This window comes from Alligator mississippiensis, chromosome 4, assembly GCF_030867095.1.
Source record: "Alligator mississippiensis isolate rAllMis1 chromosome 4, rAllMis1, whole genome shotgun sequence".
Classification (NCBI taxonomy): domain Eukaryota; kingdom Metazoa; phylum Chordata; order Crocodylia; family Alligatoridae; genus Alligator; species Alligator mississippiensis.
The window spans coordinates 96966582-96991878 of record NC_081827.1 but is presented as its reverse complement, the minus strand read 5'-3'; the positions used below and the strand labels follow the sequence as shown (position 1 = coordinate 96991878).

At 46.7% G+C, this 25297-nt stretch overlaps 1 protein-coding gene across 2 annotated transcripts in view; it reads left to right on the top strand.

The window, feature by feature from the left end:
• Positions 1–6762: 6762 nt before the first annotated feature.
• SREBF2 (sterol regulatory element binding transcription factor 2) overlaps positions 6763–25297 on the top strand; it is a 34222-nt gene continuing 15687 nt past the window's right edge. Inside the window, exons 1-10 of one of the 2 annotated variants that reach the window (XM_006258970.4) lie at positions 6763–6968; positions 11403–11786; positions 12913–13094; positions 14791–14937; positions 18500–18721; positions 20705–20819; positions 21032–21213; positions 21820–22012; positions 22868–23049; positions 23975–24248. In XM_006258970.4, the coding sequence (XP_006259032.1) occupies positions 6887–6968; positions 11403–11786; positions 12913–13094; positions 14791–14937; positions 18500–18721; positions 20705–20819; positions 21032–21213; positions 21820–22012; positions 22868–23049; positions 23975–24248 (1963 nt within the window). In that variant the 5' untranslated portion in view covers positions 6763–6886. The remainder of the gene's footprint in view (positions 6969–11402; positions 11787–12912; positions 13095–14790; positions 14938–18499; positions 18722–20704; positions 20820–21031; positions 21214–21819; positions 22013–22867; positions 23050–23974; positions 24249–25297) is intronic. The other variant, XM_006258971.4, reaches the window with a different exon arrangement.

The window sequence follows — 25297 nt, the reverse complement described above, 5'->3', positions numbered from 1 at the left end:
GGCTGAGTACCTGGACAATCTGTTATCACAGCACTTATTATTTGTTTAAAAGAGTGTCTTTAAAAATACTGTGCAAGTGTGCTCTAAGAATCCTGTCCCACCATCAGCAACATGCCACCTGTTTCCCAATGAAATTCCAGGGAAGATTCAGCTAAGTGAAATGGAATAGTCCAGGACATTTCTGTTAGATCAGGACACTGGGATTAAGGGCCATGTTCTTACAGAAGTGCCATCCAATCTTTAATGACCCCAGGCTTTCATAACACACCAGCTACTGCTATTTAGCTAATGGAAGCAGTATAATGATTTGGGGCTTTTTTAAGGACTGTCTCTTACCCACAGGCTAGCAAGGTCCTTTAGGCATTTAGGATTATGTTTTTTCAAAATTATTTGTGTACCTGAGGTTGTTGAAAGGCACCATGAGGGATTTTCAAAAGCATCTAAGCAAAGTGAGGCACCTAATTCCTGTTGAATAGGTTGCGGAAGGAAGGAAATCATCTTTAGATACTAGCTGCTGTAGTCTTTCAGGCTGTATCAGAACTTAGGGCTGAAATAAATTTATGCTTGAGCATTATTAGCTTGATTTTTTTCAGAATGCTGAACATCCATAACTCTTGCTGATTTGAAGTAGAACTGATAAGAGGTTGGCACCTCTGCAAAGCAGGTCCTGGATGCATGGGACCAAGCATAAGCAGATGGCTGTTGGGAGCAGTATTGATGGATAAAGAAAGTGGTGGTTCTCTTCTCTCTGCACTTGGTTCTGAGCCAGTATCACAGTATGGTGCTTATTTAGGTCTGAGCTGTCATCATCAGTGTCCTTTGAATGGCAAATACAACTGAGACCTGAAAACCTGGGCTCATTAAAAATTGGACAGCAGTTCTGTTAGGATATGGCTCTTAATCTCAGTGTCCTGTTTTATTAGAATTGTCCTGGCCTGTTCCATTTTGTCTATGTCAGTCTTCCCTGAATCTTCTTCATTGACAGGTGTGTAGGAGATGGATGGAGGAGGATACTAATGTCTGATGTGGGCCACATGCCACTGCCTACAGCCCCCTCCCAATCTTGCATCCATGCCACAGTATGGGCTCTGATGCAATGGATGCATCAGCTTTGCATGTGTCAGCTCTTCTAACCACTGAGCAGATGGGCTCTCACAGATTAGTCAGAGATAGAGAGGGAAGAGGGGGTGAGGAGGCCTGACACGGTCTTTACATACCCAGAAGGTATGTGGGTTAGCAGTGAGCAGGGTGTGTGATTGTTCAGGGACACAATCATGTAGGGAGCAGCACAGTCTCAATGACAGCATGGCTCCCCTGTCTTGGATCATGGGTTAGAGGTATCATCTGGTAAACTGCAATCTCCCTGTCCTAGCAATCCTGTAGGGGTGGGGAAGGCTTGAACGATTCTCATTTCCTGCCTTCTGTCTTCTACCAAAGTTAATTTGCTCAAATGATGCTGCCAGGTATGAACCATCACATATATTCCTGCAGTATCCTTTGCATCACCTTGGGAAGTGAGGTGGAGGATTTAGAAACACATCTGAGAAGGATCAGTTAAAAAAAACCTCTTTAGTTTCCTTGTCCTAATAGGTCCCTTTTTTTACAGAACTACTCATGTTACAGGTTGGATGCTTGATGGGGGTGGGATTCGCCTGATAAGACATCTCTGGTCAAATATCTTTCCTTGCTCAATTTAGAATCCATGAGTGGGAGTTTGCTTTGGAAATGTTTCCACTCTTTCCTGTGAGTGTTGTATTAGCAGCTGATCTGGAAGGCTGCATTTCAGCATTGTTTTGTACGGAGGAACCAAACACACCATCTTGGACTTGTGACTGCCTCTGAGCATATATAATGGTACTAAGAAGAGTTGGGTCTGGTCTGAATCTAGTCCAGCAGTCTTCAATCTTTTGGCCTCAGGATCAGGCCCACAAGCCCGGCTTCAGCTTGCACTGCCTCCACCTGGTTCCATGTGCTGCCTCTATCAGTCCTGCTTGCTGGCATTGATGCCTCAGGACCCTGTGTTGTCCCTGCCTGGCCTCAGGGGCTCCAGACCCCATACTGCCTCTTCCAGGCTTTGCATACCAGAATTGGGGCCCCTGAGGCCCATGCCACCTCTGCCAGGTCCCACATCCAGGGGTCAGGCTCTGGAGCTGGCACCTCTGCCCGGATTCATGAGCAGGGACTGGGCCCCAAGGTCCACACTGCCCTTCATCAGGCTCCATGCGCAGGGATTAGGGCCCCATGTTGCCTCCACCCAGTCCTGCATGCCAGGATTGGGTTCTGGGGCCCCACACTGCCTCGACCTGGCTCTGAGTGCTGAGTATGGGTCCTGGTCTGCCCTGCAGGCCAGATTACAGGTGATAGGGGCTGGTATTTAAGCACCCCCGATCTAGTACATACTAAACCAGTGCCACAGTGTAGTGCCAGGGAACAGTGCAGTCTTACAGATGGCATATTACCAGGGATCCGGGTTTTCCATTCACTGTGGAAAAATGTGGATTTTCTCCTTTAACAGAGAAAAATGCAGATTTTCTCACTTAAAAGAGAAAATCACAGATTTCTCCTTTAACAGAGAAAAATGTAGGAGTTCTAGCCTGCAGTGGGCTGCTGTGGGGAGTAGGAGCCACCACAGTGAGGTGCAGCAGCGGTAGCAGCATGGAGTTGTGCCCCGACTGCTGCCAGGTGGGCAGGGGGCACCTCAACTTTGTGGCCATGGCAGCATTCCTTCTTGTGCCGTGTACTGCTTCTGATGAGCCACGGAGGCAGCTCCTGCCCCAGAACTTGTCCAGCTCAGCTGCAGTCTGGTGCCCCGTTGTGGGCACAGAAATCTTGGGGGGCACATGCCCCCAAGCCCCCATGTCACTTGTGCCCCTCCCACCCCCCACGCATCACCTGTGCCCACACATGCCCTTTCCCACACTGGGGGGCTGGGAGAGGGGGGCTGTAGTTTAGGAGTGAGGGACACAAGCAGGTCCAAGGGGGTATGGGTTGGGAGTGAGAGGCACTGGCAAGGCCAGGATGCTGTGGGTTGGGAGTGAGGAGAATCAGCAGGGCTGGGAGAACTGTGGCTTGGGAGTGAAGAGCAACAGGATGGGTGGGAGGAAGTCACCGACATATTGGGGCTGCTCGGCACCACAAAGCAGCATGGGGGAACAGCCACAGCTGGACCCGTGTCCTGATAAGCAAAGTGGGTAGGGGGAGCTTTGATTTTTCTATTATTTTCTATGATAAAAAAATATCAAACGCCAAAGTATATAGGTATTTAGAATTTATTTTATTATGACGATTGAGGTACTAGTAGGCTTCTAAATTGCTTTAAAATTGCAAATATATCAATAAAACATTGTGTTCAACTTTATTTTATATATATATATATATATATATAAAAATAATAAAATAATAATAAAAAATAATTATATATATAAATAAAATATAGTGGTGTTTCATTTTAATCATGGGAAAATGCAGATTTTGGGGGTTTTAATCAGAAAATTTGGAATTTTTTATCAGAGACTTTGGATTTTTTAAACAGAGAAAACCAGGATCCCTGCACATTACAAATGAAGCTATGGCCTCTGAAAACTGTCAGATCTAACATTACTTGTCACAAAAGTAAAGGTTCTAGCCCCAGTGTTATGGCCAAATTTGTATTGGGTAGTTACAGTCTTTACTTCAGGTCTTCAACCGTTGTGTATAATTGCTGTCAAATGTCTTCTCCACCTCACTTTTGAGACATCTGTATTTCAGAATAGTTAACGTTTTATTCATATAGAGCTATAGGTTAATGCCACACTTCACTCATGGAGCAGTGTTTTCTTCCCTGCAGCACTATAATACTATGTTAAGCACAAAAGACAGGGGAACGATTGAGGGCTGGGACAGGTTGCGGATTAGTCATCAGAGGAGGAAAGATGGCTGTCAGAAGTGATGTGAAGAAGAATTGCGTGGCAGGTGAGGACAGGGAGATGGGCTGAAGAAAGGGCTGGTCGAGTGGGTGGGAAGGGAGGAGGAAGAAGGAGAAGAGAAGGGACTGGGTAGAGTGTAGAGCATTTGAGGACAGTGAAGGGAAAGCAACAGCAGAGGTGTAGGTGGGGGATTATGTAAAGGCTTGCAAATGAATGAGAGCTTGAATCTGGTGTGGAGGCAGGAAGCCAATACAACAATTTGGAGAGGTGACTACAGTATAGGGAGAGAGGCTGAAGGTTGTGATAATAAAGGCAATATCAAACAAAGGTTTTGGTAGTGGGGCTTGAAAGGAAATAATGGATTTTGTGACATTAAAAAGGAAGAAGAAACAAAGACGTGGGAAGAGAAGACAGAGGAGAAAAGATCAGAGCACCAAGACTGTATATTGCTGGACTCCCTACCAAAAGAGCCTCAGAAAAGAAAGTGGTTAGAGAAGAAGAACGATTAATTAGGGGAAAAGACACATGGCAGAAGGGAACAAAAGTTGCCTGGCCAGCTAAATAGGAGAGCTAGAAGGGTGGAGCAGTTTGCCATACAAAGGCTGCACTGAGGTAAGAGAGGAAGGCCAGGGGTCCCTAACTATCCAGAGAACATGTACATTTGGCAAACTGTATGGCTTGAAATGACACGACAGGATTATATTTGAAATGCAGCCTGGCCAGGGGAGCTGCAGGTTGCTGGTTAAACCATAACTAGAGAGATGGTTTTGTTAACTTTTCCCAAGTGTAACTCCACAGCAGTACGGCCAGTTTGGACATTTTCAAATTGTGAGTCGGGCCCTCCCCAAATCAGGGAGACTGGCTTTAAAATCACAAGAATTGGAAATTGCCCAATAGTTTGTGTTCTGTATGGTGTGTGTTTATGTTTGCCATTGAGTCTTTGAACCTTTAGGAACACTCGGGGCACTTTGTAAAGGTATTTTTCTACAACCACGGAGGGCAAGAAATAAGGTGCAAGTAACACATCATTTATTGTGAAACTTGCAATGAAATCAAGAAATCCTCAAACTCTAGTCCCTGCATGTCAAAAAGGATATAGAGGAACTAGAGAAGGTACAGAGAAAGGCAACAAGGATGATTAGTGGAATGGAGGCTCTTCCATAGGAGGAGAGATTAAAGAGGCCAGGCCTATTCAGATTAGAAGAGAGATGCATGAGGCGGAACATAAATGTTTACAAAATACTAAATGGTGAACAGAAAGTAAACAGGGATTTGTTATTTACTCTCTCCCAGAATACAAGAAGTAGGGATCACAAAATGAAACCAGGAGGCAATCAGTTTAAAACTAACAAAAGGAAGTTCTTTTTCACGCAGGGTGTTGTGAGAGTATGGAACTCCTTGCCTGCCTGATGGTTTAGCCAGGTTCAAAAAGGGATGGGATGCATTCTTAGAGGAAAGGGGCATCAGTTGCTATTGAGCACAGAAGTGAGGGGCACGGCCTCTGAATCAGACGTTGTCCCTTCATGGGCTTGATTGGGCAGGTGGACCCAGTTCAGCCCCTGGGGCATGCGTGGCAGGTCCCCATCCGGTTGTGCGGAGGGGAATGGGAGAGCAGCCTGGCTCCCAGCCAGCTGTGTAGGGAAAGTGGGGGGGGGGGGGGATGGCCTGTTTCCAAACTGGTGGAGCAGGTGAAAGGGGTGTGGCAAACAGCTTGGGGGGGCAGGGGGCATGGCCCAACCTTGAACCAGCCATTAAAGGGGAGAGGGCATGGCTTGCCCCATGGAAGGAAGCAGGCATAGCCCAGCTCCAACCTGGCTGGGCAGATGGAAGGAGGCATGGCCCAGCACCATGTGGGGAGAACAGCAGGTCAAGGCTCTGAGCCCTCGCAAGGGCCTTGGCCTTTTGACAGCAGGGAGGGCGGCAGCCTGACCTGCCCCTGTGCCCCTGCTCCAACTTTCCTGCCCTGCAGGGACCCGGGCAACCTGCTTTCCAAGGCTCTGTGTGCTGCATTTGGCCCACAGGCCAGAGGCTGAGCACCCTGGGCCTAGAGTCTAGACCCTGAATGCTGGAGGCTGTGAGTGAGAGGAGCAGTGCGGAAAACCCTGGCAGCACCCAGTTCCCTCCTCCTTTGTGCACCCCCTCCCTGCCGTGTGACACTGGCCCCGGGGCCCAAGGGGCAGAGCCTGGAAACGGTCATTCTTGTGTTCTTGGGGCTGCAGGGGGCTGCTCCCTCTGGGCTCTGCCTGCACCGGCAAGCCCTGGGGCACCTAATGCCTGCTCAGGCCTTGGTGTTTCCAGGGCCCAGGGGCCCGAAGGCCCCTTTGCTGCGCTCAGCTGAGCTGCAGGGCCTGGCCCCACCGGCAGGGAGTGCTTGTGTCCTGTGCCCGGAGGTGGGAATTGTGGGAAGGCCCTGGAGGACTGGCAGCGTGCAGGGCTCAGCCAGGCTCCTGGCACCTCGCTCTAGCCCTGCCAGCACCTGAGCTCTCCTGGTGCTGCCACTGCACTGCACTGCCCTGCCCTGCCCTGCCCTGCCCTGCCCTGCCCTGCCCCGCCCCGCCCCGCCCCGCCCCGCCCTGCAGCCCCCCCTCCTGCGTTCTGCCCCTTTAAATTCTCCTTCGCGCTGGTGAATAATTAGCAAGGCGGCCCCGCCCCCTCATGAATATTCCACATGGAGAGGAGGAGAGAAAAGGAGGTGGAGGGGCGGGGCTATGTATGCAAATCAAAGCTGCTGATCGCCGACGCGCCATCACACCACGAGCCGGCGCGGCCGCTGGTTGGTCGGAGGGGCCCTGGTCTCATTGACAACGCGCCGCGGGAGCGCTGCCGCGTTGGTGGGGGTAGGGGTAGGGGCTGCCCGGCGGGGGGGCGGGGCCGGCCCAAGATGGCGGCGGAGCCTGCGGGAGCTCGGAGCAGGGACTGAGCGGCGGGACGGTTGATGCCCGGGGTGAGCGGTCGGGGCGGGCCCGCGCGCGGTGGCGGCCATGGAGAGTGGCGAGCTGGGCATGGAGACCATGGAGACCCTCACGGAGCTGGGCGACGAGCTCACCCTGGGCGACATCGACGGTGAGCGCGGGGGTCACGCGTGGGGCGCGGGCTGCGCGCGGTTATGCGTGGGGCGGCGGCACGCGTGGGGGGCACGTGCCCGCAGCCTGGCCCTGGGGCGCGCGTGGGGCCGCCCTGGGTGAGGGCCCGCGCGTGGGGGGCCGCCCTGTCGCGGGTTCGGTGCGGTGGGCCTGGTGGGCACAGGGTGTCTTCGTGTGCCCCCAGGCTTGGCCTTCGCACACAGGTGGGGTTGGCTGGGCCAGACCCTTCTCCTGCCTCGCGTGGGCTGGGTGGAGGGTACTGGGTGGGCGCAGGGTGTCGGGGCCCTACTGCCTTCCTCTGCCTGGGGCTTGGCTGTCCCATGCAGGTGGGGTTTGCTGGGCGAGACTCACCTGCGTGGGCACCATGGGGCTTCCTGCTAGGCAGAAGTCACCCCCGGGGCTCTGCCACTCCTGGCCCACATCCGCCAGGCAGGGTTGCGTGTCTACGCTGTGCCTGCCATGGGTGTGCTTCTCGCACAGACTGTTGCATCCCAGAAGCCTTTATTTCTGTTGGCATCCCCGATTGAAAGGTGTGTGCTGCCTTCCTGTGTCCCCGGCTGCTGTGCAAGGGAGTGCCCCTGAGAGCAGGATCTCCATCAGCTTCCACCATGCTTTTTTTCTTTTTCTTTCTTGCTTTTTGAGAGTTTGCCATATGGATGTTTCTGGCTAACAGCGGATGCTCGCAAGGGATGGGGCAGTCGTCAACAACTCTCTGGTTTCATCATAGCCATTGCTTTCTTGGGGGGCCCTTTTGTGGGATTGACACTGGGAATAAGTGCAGTGTGAATGTGTGTGTGTAGGGTACGGGAATAGTAGTGTCCTTTCAGACATCTGGGTTTGGGGCACCTGCTTTTGTCCTGGCAGCAGTAAACACTGTGCTGCTTATTCTCATTGCCCAGATTCCTACTTCTTTCCTACTAATAACTTGAAGTGTCACGGCCTATAAATAGCTGGTTTTAGCATCAAAGAAATTGGAAAGGATGCAGGCAAGTTAAGTTGCATCTTCCCCTTAGTTCTAGCCTGTCTGAAGTCAGCAGTAAGTTGCTTGAAATGTACTCCCTCGTGCCTTTCCAAGCCCCTGTATAAATGACTCAGACATCTGGGCTTTCACTGATTTCTATGAGCAGGTATTCCATAGAATCCTAAATATGCCTTACCAAAAGGAGACGTTTCCCAGATGCTTTATTCCCCCCCCCCCCCCCCCCCCCCTTTGCTCAGTTTCTTTCTGTTGTTCCCTGGTAGTGAACACCTGATCTGGACTGAATATAAATGCTGGCCTGCAGAAGAAACAGGAGACTTGCTAACATGGCCTGCTGTTGTACAAGTGCCTCTTCTGGCTTTGCTCAACAGTTGATTGTGCAGTGCACGAAGGGAGGAGCACATGTGTTTTACAGCATCCTCCCTGGTGGATCAATACAACATTGAGTCACACATTGGAGTTAAGAGTTGCTGCTAACTTGTAATGTTGCCTTAGGAAATTCTTTTGCTATTTTACAATCTGCAAAATGGGGCTAGGTGATGTTATAGCTTATTATACAAAAGGGTGCTGAAGCTTAATATTAGTAGGTTATGTTGGTGCTGCTCATTGAATATGTAAAGCATTATAGGTGGCGGTCTTTTCAGAGAATAAACAATAGGTGCTCTTTCTGTCACCTGGTGTGTAACAGCCATTTGATGTTGGTAGACCGAACCAAGAGGCAGATTTTCTGATCAGTTATTGGTCAGCAGTGTTACTAGTTGATGCAGCCAGTTTGGTATAGTTCAGAGCAACTCATCCTCGACAGAGGGAAAGGAAGCATGGGAGCATTTTGTTTGGCTCAGCCCTAAGTTACATTTTTAGATGGGGTGAAGCAAGAGCAAGGTCCGGGGCCACCCGAGGCTCCACGGCGCTGCGGTATCGTTACGTTTAGGGGGGATTCTGATTTAGAGGCATTCAGTCATAATCCCACAGATGGTAGCTTCGCCCCATTGGCTCCTCAGCCAAGCACATACACCAAATGTCTGAACCTGGTGTTTTGCAGTCCAGCATGCAAGATCCTGGTGTTTTGCAGTCCAACACGAGCTTGTCAAATAACTTTGATTTTTTTTTTTTTTAAATCTTCCTTATCTCACTGCCAGGGCAGCAGCAGCAGCAGCCCTGCCACACACTCTGCTCTTTCAGGCTAGAGTATTCTCTGCAGTCCATTCTTTACAAATGCGTGCATTTGTACAGTAGTTTACAGTAGCTTGTCAGTCTGAAACATACATGGCAAGGTAAATGATTGTGACTGTGCAGTGTCCAGGCCCTAGTGCCCAGGTGCTGAATACTCTAGGAAGTTAGTACTTTGCGAGTTCAGGTTGCAGAGTAGGACCTGGAATGAGGCCAGGGAGTGTTGTGTGAGAGCACTGATCAGTCCTACTAACTGTATAAAATGTAGGTCTGTCCATACAAAATGTCCACATGCAGCTTACTGCAGTGCTACACAGTTTAAAAAGAAAAACATTATGTTGGCTGTAAAAACGTTGCAAAAAGATGCATTTGAGATCCAGATTGTACAAGACATATCAAAAATATTTTTCCTATCCTGGAAAAGTGAATCTGGCACAGAACACATACATTTAGAGTACTTTTTTCCACCTGAATCAACCCTTTCAACTGCTTATGTCTGTTCCTTTCCCTGGTATTTCAACTCAATTTTTTCATGGCGACATTAAAAGGAAAAAAATGAGTGTACACATATTTTTTCAGCTGTCTCCTGGGGATGAAGTTAGTGTTGTCTGTTGCCCAGCATTCATCATTGTAAAGTTCGTAGACGCTGCTGGCTAAAACCATAGATGGATTTAATTTCAAAACATCTTGACATTTTCCTGGTGCAGGGCTGTTTAGAAGAGCGTTCCATAATAACTTGTTTTGTTCTTGTTTTAGTGGTTCAGGCCTTCACAACCCATAGCGGGGGGTTCTTGCAATTGTGGGTTTGTCATTTAGTTGACACCTGCTGGTAGCCTTCTGTTATTATGCAGACTTCCTGAGATTTTATTTTGCATGTTCTTCGCCTTGTATTTTGGAAAACATTTTTGTTGTATAAACAGCTGAACTTCCTGAAGTTCATCCTCATTTTTTTTTCTCTTTGGTCAAATTCAGGTTAGGCAATGCTCTGTCACTTGTCTTTAAAAACAGTAGTTGAATATAGGTTCCTAAATAAGAACTGCTCTTCATAACAACACCTTATCCAACTTGGATCTGTATTCTGCTTCCAGGACCGTGAGGGATCCTTAGTCCCTATAATACATCTTGGTGTATCGGATTAAAGTTTAGGACTGTTAAGTGTCTTTTATTTCCTGGTCCTAGCAAATGATCATTTAATCCCAGTTTATGAGGATTAACAGCTTTGGTAACTGTATCCTGTTTGGCACCAGGCATGATGTTCATGCTTAAATGTTTAATCATCTTGAAATATTTCCATTTGTTTCAGCAGCATTTTGTGATTGGTTCCTGGGAAGTAAAAATGTTTCCTTCATTTGTTTGGCCAAAAGTTGAGATAAGAAGTGTAGTAGCTGTTCTCCTTTGGGATAAGTAGCATTTGTTAATAGGTAACCTGTGCTTCTTGCAGCTAGTAGTGTCAGTTATTCTCAAAGTTATAAATCGGTTAAGAGGACACCACCATTTAAAATGTGGGTATGCCAGATTCAAGTGTCTCTCTAACACAGAATGTCCTTACTTTTGGAGGTTTATCCCATTTTATTAGTATCTTCATTAGACTGGTGATGGGGGTGGGAAAGTGAGGACAAGTAGTATGGCAAGACATCTCTTCACTTTCGCTCATTTCCTGACTGGAAAAATACCAGAGCAATTCTCAAGTAGCAAAGAACTTGGAAAGACCACAAGAGATCAGAATGTTCTTGACACTGTACTGCTGTTTGAAATCTCTGGGTTTATCTTGTGAATCGCATGTAGGCGTTCATATACCTAACAGCACTAGTATTGTGCAGCATCCCGTGGTACCTTAAAAGGATCTCACAGCACTCTGGTTGAGTATCACTGCTGTACAGCATGTTATTGTTTTAGAAGGTGGCTGTGGTAAATGTTAGGTTTTTTAATACCTTTGGTAATACTTTTGGAAGTTGCTTTAATTTCTTTGTGTGGGAGTTGTAGAACTGACTGTCATCACGTAGCACAGGTTGTAGCAGACTGTTAATGTAGTTCCCTCCTGACTAGCAGTGTTGTTCCAACTGCTGTTCAACTTCCCATCTCTTGGTCTCTAAGTGTCTGCCAGTTTGTGACTGGAGTCTTTTCTGTTGTTGTTCTGGACCGTGCTGGAACTCTCCCTGCTTTTCCCTGTGGTTATGCACATAGCCTTGGAGTTGTGAGTGAAGTGTGATAGAAGAATGTAGCAGCAAGAAGATAACATTTTAAATCCTTTCTTTTTTTTCACAGAGATGCTGCAGTTTGTCAGCAACCAGGTTGGAGAGTTCCCAGATCTGTTTTCTGAACAGTTATGTGCCACGTTCCAGGGTAATGGTGGAAATGGTGGTAGTGGAATTGCAGACCATCAGCTGCAGAAGTCGTATAGCCAGGTGCAGCTGCAGTCCTTCCCACCCACTGCTTCCTCTCCCCAGCTCCCAACTGTGCAAGTCAAAGTGCCCCAGGCAACAGCACCTGCCCCTCAACGGTCTGCCCCCCTCCTTCAGCCTCGGCCGCAGCTCCAACCCCAGCTCCAGCAGCAGACTGTGATGATTACACCAACCTTCAGCACTGCTCCCCAAACCAGGATCATTCAGCAGCCACTAATATACCAGAATGCAGCCACAAGTTTTCAAGGTAACATTCAGGGGAACTCAAATAAAGGGGACAGTTTCAGTGACAAGATTGTTCATGCAGTTTTAAATGTGTTAATTTCCCTGCCCACCCCCAGCTTCACTGTACATCTGTATTTCCACCCCCTCCCCACATGCATGCACACATGGTTGAACTCGCCAGCTGTGGACTCCTGTATGCAGTGCCAGTTGGCTGAGGGAGGCACAGGAAGCAGAAAGGGAAGCCCAGAACCCCTGCTGCAGTCGGAACAATAGAGGGAATGGTGGCTGGGTGGAAGCCCAATGGCCCCAGATCAACCTCTTCTGGGCCACCAGTTGGACAGCCCTAGGTTAGACATACATTTTGATAGGATGATTCAGATGGGAATGATCCTGCCTTAAGCAGGGGCATGGATTAGATTACCTCCTGAGGTCTCTTCTGGCCCTGCTTTTCTATGGTTCTGAGTCTAAAATAGGAAAAGTCTAGTAAATGGGTTTGTAAATCTTTGCAGGAGAACTGACTAGAAGATCAATGCTTGCTCTCCTTAGACATGATCCCACAGTCCTCCAAACTGGCTCCTTCAGGGGATTTTGTAGATGGCATTTTTAGGAATGAAGGTGATCGTTAGGCTTTTGTAGTACTCCAATCCTGGGTCTGTTCATTGCATCCAAGATTGGAACTCCGGTGGTTTGTGTTGCAACTGGATTTTTAAATATATGCTTTCTGCTGTGACTGAATCTGTAGCAATAAAATAAGGGAATGAGACCTGAGTTCTGGATGCTGTGTACTGTAAGGGAGTGCTCCTGTTGAGCTTAGGCACTTCCAGGGAGCTGTAATGGGAAAATGACCTTCAGATGTTCTCATGAGGGTCTGACCAGAAACGCTAGCATAACTCAAGTGAATGTTTGTGTTGAAGACCTGTGCTGCTAGATCGAAGGGTTCTCAGTTTCCTTCCCTTTTTTGTAATGATGATTTGTAGAGTGATGGTTTCTAGATGAATGCTGTCATACCCTGTTGGCTGAGCAGTTCTCTTTTGAGCAGGTGATGGCTGATGACAGTGGGGACTTTACCATCTCTCTTGGGTTTAGAGCCCTTAGATGGAGAACCTTGTTTTCAGCCTGCCCCTCATTTCCTCCTTTCTTCTTTTCAGTTCTTCAGCCTCAAGTTCAGAGCCTGGTGACATCCTCTCAAGTTCAGCCAGTGACCATTCAGCAGCAGGTGCAGACAGTGCAGGCCCAGAGGGTATTAACGCAGGCCGCCAATGGCACCATCCAGACACTGACCCCAGCTACAGTTCAGACCGTAACCGCTCCACAGGTCCAGCAAGTTCCAGTAAGTAAAAATGTGAATAAATAGAAAAGAGTGTCCAGTCTGCTCAGCAGGTCCAGTAGAAAAGATGCAGCTGTAGGACTTGAGGCATCCCCAGATTCCTGGTGAGGAGAGAATTACTAGGAAAGATGAGTCCCTTGAGAATTCCAGGTGTGGTGTGGAGGTAGCTTGTAAGGATGACTGAGGCTCAGTTGCTTGATTGCTGTTGGCCTTGCAGTTTTTTTGGGATGATGTGTGTGAAAAGTGGCTCTTTTAAAGATAAATATAGGTATAGATATCTTCGTTTAAAAGACAAGTATTTTTTTTGAACACTGTATTTTATTGGACCAGCTGTATAGTTGGCACCGGGTACCCTTGTGCCCAAAAGCTTGTCTAAGATCTTTCTCAACTACAGTTGTTCCAATAAAAGATACCTTCCCAAAAAATCTCTGCCCCTTATATATTTTCTAGACTATCATGTCTGCAACACCACTCCAGCGTTACCTCTTACTTCATTTAATTCAGATAAGAGAGACCCTACATCCTTTGGAATATGTGTGTTAATTCAGTGTGATTTTTAGTGACAGTGAGCAAACTTTATGAAGTTGAGAGCGCACCTGAAAGGCAGAGCTAAACAGTCTCCAGAGTATCTTTTGTTTGCTAACATTTTCATCAGCTCACCTTTGCCATACAGAAGGTTTTCTGTTGTCTTCCTGCTGCTTCAATGTCTTCTAAATCTCATTTGAAAATAAGCTTGCAAAAGCAGAGAGAGATATCAGTTTTTTTCTCTCTATTATATGAAGTGCTTGAGGAGTGTGGGATATGCTCTGTATGAAGGATGTTAATTCAGAATAAGATCATACGTGTCATGCCACTTCTAGTCCCAGTTTGACCTGGAATGGTGGAGGCAACTGGAAAAAAGTAATAACAGGCACTGGGGTAAATGGTAGTAGAATTTTATGGGCTGGGTTTCAGTTAGATTTGGGATAACTAGTCTCTTTCAGCCTAGGTGGTAAAACCTGTCCTTAATGTTTGGGCTGTACGTGAGAAGCGTTCAAACTAGGTGGCTGCCAATGGCTGCCTGGCAATGTTGAATACTGAGTGCTCATCCCAGTAATATGAAGACAAATTATAGGGGCAGCTGGAGGTGTGCTAGGAAAAAATTTGTCTCGCATTTATTTTTGCATAATTACTCACAGAAATTGGACTGGAGGGACCTGGGTTTGATTACAGATGAGGGATGGTGGGTTTTCATTCATCTTTTCCACTTCCTGTGTGGCCTTGAGGCCCACTGAGCTTTCTACCTGAGGCGTACCAGGAGCTCCTTGGGGGTAAAGGCAGCTAGAGCATGGTGAGATGTCACCTACTTTTTGTATGAAGGTTAAAGAAACAGAGGAGCCCTGCCTCTGCTGCCTGTAAACATAACACCTTTACCTTACTCATAGAAATTGAAAACCAGAGACCCTTTTAGTCCTCTTTTTCCCTTCTTCCCACTTTGTGTCTGGGCCACCTCATTGCAGGGATTGTCTTCTGGTGTGGACAGAGAATCCTGGTGATGCCATGCAAGGGAACTAGGTGTACTAATGCAGCTCTTCTATCGTCTACTTAGACCTAACATGAAGATTGTAGTGTGGCAGCCTTGTAGCTAGTGTTGTTGCATGTTTCTTGTTCCACGTCTGCTAACCTCTCGTATTCTGTGAATGTGTTTTTCTTCCTTTAGGTCCTGGTCCAGCCTCAGATCATAAAGACTGACTCTCTTGTCTTGACAACTCTGAAAGCAGATGGTAACCCTGTAATGGCTGCGGTTCAGAATCCAGCTCTCACAACACTGACAACTCCTATTCAGACAACAGCTCTGCAGGTACCGGTATGGGCCTTCCCTTTAGTTTCCTCTGACCTGATTGTGGCTCCCTCCCTTGTGTGTTGAGAACATTTGTCCTTTAGTACCATCCAAGGATGAGAATGAGCATGATGGTTGCTCTGGACTGATATCCTGTCTTTACCAAGGCTAAACACAGTTTAGAATTTTTTTTGGCAGCCTGGTTTGCTCAGAGAGCAAAGACCAAGGGCACATTCTTACGTATTTTTCCTTGCGTTTAATAGTTGAGGAACAGGGCTCAATACTTTTCTGCCATTTTTAATTCTTTTGGAATAAGGAAGTGCTCAGAATTAAAAGCCATTCATTAAAAACATTAAAATAGCTGTGCTCCCCCACCTGACTCCCCACAAAACCCACAATTTATGGAATTTGTTGCCGTTGAGGCAAATAGTCTAGTAAATTTAGCAAACATTTAGGCATCTGCCTGCAGTGCCTCTGCAGTGTCACTATATGCCAGTTGCAGGAAATGTCAAACCTGCTGCAGGCTACTAGCGTATCATTAATTCAAAGAGTGGATCTTGTTCTCCAGCACATTCTGGTAGTTCATAATGTGCAGGGGGTTTTGGAAGAATTACTGCTCCTCTGGAAGCATTCATAGTTGAAGAAGGGTCTCAGTAGGGATGCAATAGCACTCTGGGGTGTTTTAAGCTCCTTGTGGGTGCTGTGTGGTGTAAGGAGATAAGCATCTTCCCTGCCAAGCCCCTATGCAAGGAGGTAAGTGAGGGCTTGTTTTGGGGTAAGGTTACATTACTTATCCCTGCCAGCCCCCGTGTAAAGACCCAAGTGCGTGCTTGTGTTTCCCTGCCCCCCTGCCCCCTGTGTAAGGAGCTAAGCAAAGGCCTGTTCGTGGGGGCTCCATTGTGAGGAGGTAAGCATGTGATTGTTCCTGCCTCACTGCACTAGGGGGAGCTAAGAGCTCATTCCTTCTTCCTGCCCCCCTCCCCTCCCTTCCAGGAGTTAAATGCTGCAGTAAATAAAGTAGTTATTGAACTGGGGTGCTTCTCAATTCACAGAAGTTAGGGAGGGATGCTGGGAGTCTCAAAACATTAGAACCACTGGTCTAGGTTTAAGCTTTGGTTTGCTCTGGCTTCCAGGTTGATTTGCCTGTTGGGTAGTTGTGACCAAATTGACTAATATTTTCAGAATGCTGACTGTGGCTGCTGCTGCTTTCTTTTCTTTAGAGGAGTTACTGTCCTTGGTGGCAAAAAATGGTATCTGAGCAACAGAAGGATTTCAGAAGGCAAAAATCTGGGCCATACCTTTTTAGCTCTAGGAACTATGGCCTCTCTTCCCACAAGGTGCTTTCTAAGAGCTGTGCATAGAAACATGGGATATAGGACACACAGGTATGTCCTGGATCATGGAATCTAGTCCCCTGCTATCACAGGCAGCTGTGATGCATCATCCCTTGCTTGCACGTACTGAGTTCTGTCTTAAAGCTGGTTTAAGGTTTATTTTTGTTCCTGTTGCTCTTACCAGCTGGCTGTTCCAGAACCTCACTCACTGCTTCAGCTTCCTGCCTAATTTTAGTCATGGCCAGTTCATACCTGTTTTTGCACCACTTTTGGCCTTTAGCTTAAATAGCTTTTTCCCTTTACTGGAGTTTATCTATGCCTCATCCAGTTTGAATTAATCTTTTTTGAACGTGGCTGACCAGCCTTATGTATATTCCAGATGAGGATTTATTAGAGCCTTTTACAGTGGCTTAAATATTCCTTTCCCTGTTGGAAATTTCGTTTCTGGGACATCTGAGGGACACTGCTAATTTTTTCTAGCCACCTCATATTTGTGGCTTCCAGTCATTCTGGGAAGAACTACTGCACATGGGTCTTTTCCACCTCTGTTGAGAAACTGCCAGTTTATAGCTGGTATTTTTATTAGGCCCTACATATGTGACCTTGCAATTTGTACCGTTAAGTTTCATTCTGTTTTTATTATTCAAGCCTTCGAGGCCATTCAGTCCTTTCTGTGGGATACTCCAGTTCTCTTATGCATTGACAGTGCCTCCCAGTTTTGTGTCAACAGATCTGCTTAGCACGTTTCCTCTTTCAGTACCAGAATTATTAATGAAAACATTAAATGAAACCTGCCCCCAAACTTGTCTAGTATCAGAGTACTTTATTAGAAACTTTCCTACATCTAAATGTCCATTAGGCAGGTTTCCTTTGTACCTATGTTCAACTTTCTCATCCTTAATTGAAGCCTGAGGAAAGAATTTGGTTTAGTTTTGGGGCCACAACTAAGTAATCTTTAATCCCAAGACACTGAACAGAGCACTTTTTCTGAGCTCTTCTGAACATTTTTATGGTCAACCTGAAGAATGGTTTGTTTTTTTTACTGTTTGTTCCAGTTTCCTTTGCAAACTTTAACTCAGTCTGACTTCTGGTATTTATCCCTACACTTCCTGGCCTCCAGGGAACAGCTTTCCTTGCTGAGAAATCCCTTTTCCTATTGTTTCTATACACTTTCCACCCGCTTCTACTATCTTTTTGGAGATGTTTTTTTTTCATCCAATTAGGCTTGGAGCCCTTCCATACCAGGTGTTCCCCCTTGCTTAGGATACCAGTTCCAGATAGCTTTTACATCATTTCACTCAAGACTGTCCCCTACTCCCCCCTGCACAGCATGTGTGGTCTTGCCCTTACCCTCCCTTTCCTGTGCCATGCTGCACTGCCTAACTCCCCTGGGTGGGAGGGCAGGAAGTAGAAGCTGGAGAGGGAAGGAGAGCCTGGAAATTCTGGCTGCTGTTGCAGATGAAGCTATGGAGGCAGCGATGACCAGGCAGGAGCTTGTGTGTTGGGGGGTACAGTTTAACCCATGTGGCCCATGGGCTGCCAAGTGGACAGCCCTGTTTTAGCTAAAGAAATTTCAAGCTTTCTTCAGGTTCTTGAAGTCTTCAGTTCATATGACTTTGCTGTTTAGTTCCTTTTTATTTGTTAAATTGCTGTTTTCAAATGAAAAAAAATCCCTATAAGCTTACTTTAGTTCTTTTTTTTTTTTAACCAAAACTGAATCAACTTGGGATTGTTCCCCCCGAAGGTATGTTTTGTGTCCTGCTTCTCTGTAACATCCTTGCTGCTTATGAAGTCTAAAATAGGATCACCTGCCACTGATACAGTGACTATTTGTCATGTAAGTTTGGCTGAGACCCAACAGATAATACAGAGGGTTCTGGGAGTTGGAATGAATCTGGTTTTGTGCTTCAGTTTTGAAAATGAAAGTGGCTTAACAATGCTGTGAAGTGCTGGAGTCAGCAGACCTGGAGACTTAAGTACTTTCACCATACAGGTACTGGCCTAGGCAGTAGTGCTGCTTACCCCTTCTGCAGTGCTCTACAGTGTTTTATCTGGGGGGGTTTGAAGGGAATGGAACAGGATGTAGTGAGGGCAGGGGCCTATCTTAGAAGTGAGAGGTGTATTGTGCTTAATTTGTGTATCCCTTTACCCTTAATTCTAGCTTAATTTTTTTACATTCCTTTTGTTCATATGGTTCATAACTCCTTTCTTCCTTAACTGTAACTAGTAATTCGATGCGTGTTCTGTTTTCTTAGACCTTAGTTGGCAGTAATGGGACCATTTTGACCACAATGCCCATGATGATGGGACAGGAAAAGATGCCTATCAAACAGGTGCCAGGTGGTGTCAAGCAACCAGAGCCACCCAAAGAAGGAGAGAGGAGGACAACCCATAACATTATTGAGAAGCGGTATCGGTCATCTATAAATGACAAGATCATTGAACTGAAGGACCTGGTCATGGGCACAGATGCTAAGGTAAAGAGCTGAAACCAGGGGGCAGCAACTGCCCTGAAGGGCAGGCACTGAGCCTCTCAGGTGCACATAGCTCTCTTAGGCTAAGTAGCTGGGCAGGGTGGTAACTTATTCACAACAGCGTCTTCTAATGTCAATCTTTCCCAAGTAGACAAGGGAGATGTATGCTGGAGGACTTGATGGGACTAGGTAAGTGGCACCCTGCCCTCCAACTTCACTGATGACTCAGTGTTTCACTGGTGTGCTAGGGATACTGGGTGTCTATACACGTGCTTGGGGGTGGGGCATGTACTTTAATTAGAGTGGCTCTGAGATGCTGTAATTGAAGTGCCCTTGGCGGCGTCACATGTATTCAGCGTCATGCGCTTCAAACTGGTGGCAGGGGTGCTTTAACTGGAGCTTGTTTGATGAGCTCTAGTTAAAGTGCCCCCACTGGCATTTTGAAATGTGGGACACTGAATATACGTGATGCAGAGGCTGCTGGAGTGCGCCAATTAACACGCTCCAGCAGACTCACAGCAAACTTGGTTAATTGAGTCTACTCCAATACAAGCTAATTAGCACATGTCAGAGCAGAGGTCCATTACGTGTATAAGTGCCCACTGTTTGCTGGAAAATAAGATGCAAAGCAGAGGGCCAAAGCTGCTGGACTTAAAGATCCCTTGGACTCTTTATATGACAGGGTATATAACAACTCTGGTCAAATCTCAGCTTGGATAATTCTGCTCTGTTTCTGTCAGTTCCCCATTAAGACATGAGTTTTTTGCTTCCATTGCTAACTATTCTGTGCTGTTAAATAGCTGCTTGAACATGGCTATATTTTAGTGAAGGGCAGATGAAATCTATAAATAGCCTCTAAACAGCTTGAGGGTGAATGTAGCTGTAGAAATGGAAAGCTATTTTTATACTAATCCAGGCAGTTGGGTTCCTTGTTGCTTTGATTGATATGGAATACTATTTGTTCAGATACTGAAAGGGTTTATTGTTACCTACAACCTGAGTTCAGGATTGTGCTGTTTGCCAACCTTGCTCTTGTGGATCAGGCAAAAACTTGCCGTTCCTTTCAGTGGTAGTGAGGTCATCACCTAGTCATTCGGAAAACAGGAAATTGGGGTTCCTTGGTGCTTTGGACTTTGGTGTGCTGCAGAACCCAGCCTTGTTCCTAAGGGGGAGAGATTTTCATTTTCAAGATGAGGATGGATTCAGGGTCTGAGGTAGGGAGGGTCATAGGAGTTATGCTGGATCACAGGGTGAGCCAGTGGCAGAGAGAAAAATGGTCCTATGAAAACCCGTAGGAGCTTTGTCCTTTGCTGAAGAGAGCTGACTTTCCAAGTACTCTATTCTAATAGATCTTAATTTGTTTCTACTTGTTTTTTTTAATATTAAATATGTTTTTATAGTTCTGTTTCTGTATAAAGCGACTTGGCTCCTACTTACAAAGTTGTTGTTAATCTTTTGGGGCACTATTTCTGCTAATGATAGAGCTTGCACGTTCAGCAGCTGTGTTGCTGTTCCTGGAGAGCCCTTTCCACATCCTGTATATCCTCTGTGGGAGGGAAGATAGGAGGTGCTACAGGCAGATGGGCAGCTTGTTAAGTGTAAAGGAGTATACAGGAGTTATCCACTGTGCCAGTGGCCAAAAGGGGGAGAATCAGGTTCATCTTTAGCCTTTACAAAGGGGACAAGGCAACAAGCAACAATTCAAATATACTATAAAAGAAGCAAGATATGTTTGTGCAAGAGGGGGAAGAGTGGGCTTTAAAACGATTCAGTCCACCATGGACTCTAGGGCAGTGTTTCCTGGCTGAGTGTAAAGGACCTAGGATTAGCAAAGTACCCTTAACTTCGCTGTATTCCCTCTCAGTTTGCTTTGCTTGCATTCCTTATTTTTGGCCAGCATTTGTCTTCCACACAAACCCTGACCCATACTGAGTCCTCATTTGAGCCAAGTGATTGCTTTTTACAATGCATGTTAATTCCTTGCAGATGCACAAATCTGGAGTACTGAGGAAGGCCATTGATTACATCAAATACCTACAGCAAGTCAACCACAAGCTGAGACAGGAGAATATGGTTCTGAAGCTGGCTAACCAAAAGAACAGTAAGTTGTTTGAGCCAGGTAGAAGTGGGACTTGGGTAGACAGAAGGAGTGTGTTGCCTCTTTCAGTTTCACTGTTAGTGTGGATGGGCATGTTTAAATTGCATCAGTGATGGACCATGAACTGAGGGGAGGTAAGGGGGTAAGCAGAGCAGGCCTGACAGGGGGGAAAAATAAAAGATATGTGTAGCAAATGGAATCTCTGATCTTTGCAGAGCTGTTGAAGGGCATTGACTTGAGCAGTCTGGTGGACAACGATGTGGACCTGAAGATGGATGACTTCAACCAGAACGTTCTCTTGATGTCTCCCCCAGCATCTGACTCGGGGTCCCAGGCTGGCTTCTCCCCCTATTCCATTGATTCAGAGCCAGGAAGCCCACTCCTGGATGATGCAAAGGTATTGTAGTTTGCAGCCTTAAACAGAGAAGGGAGAGGTGATTTACTTTAGGGGTATGTAATGGCCAGGGTGACTGCTGCTGGTTATTCAGGAGCAGCACTAATGGAGCTCTGAGGATCAGAGCTGTGGTGATTTGATGTTGTGTAAGGCAGGGAAGGGAAATGTATAGGAAGGAAGCAGGTGTTCACAAAAGGATCAAAAATCTTCCCTCTGCCTGGGTTGGGGTGGGTTAATTTGTACCAAGCCCATGAGTAATACCTCTAGCACTAAGCACATCCCAGCTGTTGCCTACCAAAGCCCTTTATTTGATCTCACAGCAGAAATGGGCCTTCTGAGGATGTGATAAGGGTTAGGGTTTTGGGGGAAGCCAAGTGATGGCCTAAAATGGGGAATCCAAGTGAAGCAAACTGAGAGCAACATAGTGAAGTTAAAGGCCACTTTGCTAATCTAGGTCCTTCTTACTCAGCCAGGAAAGGCTGACCTAGAGTCCTTGGTGGATTTAATCAAGTGTTTTAAAGCCCACTCTTCCCCCTCTTGCACATAAACTGTAAAATAAGCAAGAGAGATATTTGAAGTGTTGCTTGTTGCCTTCTCCCCTTTGTAAAGGTTAAAGACGAACCTGACTCTCCCCCTGTGGCCCTTGGCATGGTGGATCGCTCCCGTATACTTCTTTGTGCCCTCACATTCCTCTGCCTCTCTTTCAACCCACTGACGTCCCTCTTGGAGGGTCGAAGGACAGCTGAGTCTGACAGCCCTGTGTATCATGGCTCTGGAAGGAGTGTGCTGACCATCGAGTCAGGTAACCACTTAACTGATCTTGACTGTGCATTGAGCCTCTTTTCCCTTAGTGCATTGTGAAGGGGGCTCCAACACTGCAGTAAAGAATGTGGGAGAAAGGACTAGTCATGTCAGAGCATTTGAGTCTAACTAGAAACAGAGGTAAAATCAGACACTTGATCTGGTGGGCACTTGTCCATGGTCCTGCATCGTTAGAGCTTGCCATGGAGTTTTGAAGAAGGCATAAATCTTTGTAAACTTTCAAAAACAGTGCATTTACATCTCTGGAAAAATAAGCACTTTTAGTTAGTTATGAAAACAGGTGACTTGTGAGTCAGTGCAGAAATCCAGGCTTCTATAGGAACAGTAGCTCAGCCAGGCAGCCCAGCCTGTATAGTTTCTAGAGGGTGTTTACTGTCTTGTTAAATGTGCAATTTTACATGCTTTTTGGAAGATGAGGGCAGGGACCCTGTAGAAACCTCTTTTCCTGGCTTGCAATTATGTAGCCTTAATGTTACTTTGTGCCTTTAATTCTTGAATGCCATTTTTTTTCTGTCCTCAAGCGTGAATCTGTGAATCATGGAGAACACCATTTGCTGATGAAGCTGAAGCCACGTGCACCCTCACACCAGTTCTAGTTTAACTTGGAAGAGTGGGATTTTTTTTCACTGCAAAAATCTAAATCAGAATTTGGCTGAGAAAAATCAATGCTTAATAGCACTTCCCAGCTAGGGCTGAATCTTTCCAAGACTTGATGCATTGCTGGTTAACTGGAGGAGAGGGGGGAGGATGCATGTCTAGGACACAGTGAGTTTTTGTTGCTCTTCTTCGTCACGCATGGTGTCCAGGCTGACTCCCCTGTGTTTCTTCCTGCCAGATTCAGGGGGCTGGTTCGGCTGGATGATGCCTACTTTGATCTTGTGGCTGGTGAATGGTGTGATTGTCCTGAGCGTCTTTATAAAGCTCCTTGTGCATGGGGAACCAGTGACCCGACTGCACTCCCGATCGTCTGTAACCTTTTGGCGCCATCGCAAGCAGGCTGACCTGGACTTGGCAAGGGTAAAGCAACTCCTTGTGGCATAGAGTAAACTCTTTTCTTTCTCTAAGACTTGTCTGGAGATGCAGGTGGATGGGTCCAAAAGCTTTCTTGCCTGGCATTGAGTGCGGGGGAAGTAGTATTTATAAAGTTTCATCTTCTTGCTTTGTTACAAATGAAAATCATATAAAGAAACTGATACCAGATTGATCTGTCTGGAACATCAGTGTTCATAGTCAGTAAAGCAGGTGTGAGCCTAGATGGCAGTGCCGTAAGCCTCCATTGGCTCCTGTTCCTTTGCCCTGTCCTGCTCTGCCCTACTACCTACAGGAGAAACAAAAAGAGGGTATTGTGTTTGTTCCATGTATCACTTGGCCTCTGTTGGGACTGATAATAAGGGGGGCAGTTGTGCTGCTTTTTTAGCATAGGTGCTTTTCTTCAGGAACTAGACTAAAGCCTGCCCCCTCCCTTTCTAGAAGCCACTGAATATTTTTTTTGTATAATATCTTCTATTACCTCGTATCGTTGAGTCAGGCTGGAGCAGCAACCTGGATGTGAAAGGCACTTTATTGTGTGATCAGTGAAGTTCTCCTGCCTTTCAGCTCCCTGGAAGACCTCTCTTCACAACTTTTTTATGGTGGAAGTAATGTACTGTTTCTAACAGAGAGAATTCAACATTTCTAGCCTGTTTGTCACAGCTGCTTTCTCTCCCTAAGGTCCTGTCTCACAGTTGCAGCAACCATTTCAATAGGTGGGAGACAGTATGTCTAGCATTTAAAAATGTTAAGGCTGGATGCTCATTTGGTATAAATTGGCACTGAAATTAAAAAGATACACTGAGTCCCAAAGGTACAACAAGGTCAGGGGATTGCAGTCCAGGGCTGTTAGTACAGCAACACTCACTAGCCTCAACAGTTTTCCTTTTACCTTTGTCCCTGGGGCTTGCAGGGGGATTTTGCTGCTGCAGCTTCAAACCTGCAGATCTGCCTGTCAGTGCTGGGCCGTGCATTGCCGACTTCCTGCTTGGACTTGGCCTGTGGCCTGTCCTGGAACGTGATCCGCTACAGTCTCCAGAAGCTGGGACTGGTGCGATGGTTGCTGAAGAGGACTTCTCGGCAACGGCGGGCAAGGGAGACCACAGCAGGCTTTGAGGATGAGGCCAAGACCAGTGCTCGGGATGCCGCTCTAGCTTATCACAAGCTCCATCAGCTCCACATCACTGGTAAGGCTGGAAGTTGCAGAATGACTATCTCCTAATACTGCAGAATGAGGAAGCTCAAAATTGCATTCCTCACTGATGTAGGGAGGGTATCTTATCCTTTTCCCCACTCAAATCTGTTACTAGCCCTGGGGAGCAGGTCATGTCCACACTTAATTTTGCAAGCTGATAACAGAAGCAGGGTGATGCAGAGAGAAGGCCCTGTGAGAGCAACAACTCCTGTGGCAAAGGTAGCTGTGCCTCTGGACGGTTGTGATTGCTGTGGAGCTTGGAAGCCAAGGCACAGCTTGAAGTTATAGGTGATGCTAGTGAACCTGGTTAAAGGCCCTGTCTAGATCATGGAGTAGAGGTCTGGTTATCCCCTGACCCATTTGTACCACAGCATAACCAGATCTTCCTTTTCCACTGTTGGCGTGGATGGTCTTCAGAACTCAAGGTGCATCTTGCAAGAGTAAGCTATTAGCTGGTGTCCTGGACATATTTCAGATGGGTTGCTCTCGCCTAATGGTCATGTTCTTTCGGTGTAAAAGGTATTACTCTTCTTCAGCTGAACTATTGTATTACCAGCCTTCTGTTAAACAGCTGCTGCATTCCACCCTGTAAGACTTCATAGTAAGTGATCCATATGTATTGGGCTTGACAAATTGGTGCTTTCTGAGGCGTAGGGAGCTTTACAAAGCCATTGTCCTCAGTTGCTACAGGATCTAAGATGTCATTGAAAAATAACTTGCTTGATGGTTTTGCTTGCATGGTTGTGGAGAGAACTTGGCTAGAGTAGCCTTATGCTATACTGTCCTGCCAAGTCTCCTGAAGACAGCTTGATGCCTCCTCAGCTGCTGGGTTTATCCCAAGGAGCAATGAATTGAGGAAAGATTCCTGAGTCTCGTTGGTTCTCACTGCTGCTTGTGTAGATCCTGAGATGAGGACCACATCATGTAAATGGGTGAAGTGAAAGCAGGTATTGTAGCTAATCATTGGAAGGAGAACCTAAACATCCTTGTGATGAGTGAAGCTTTACTGCTTCCTTTAGTAGAACTGTTCACAGTTTAACA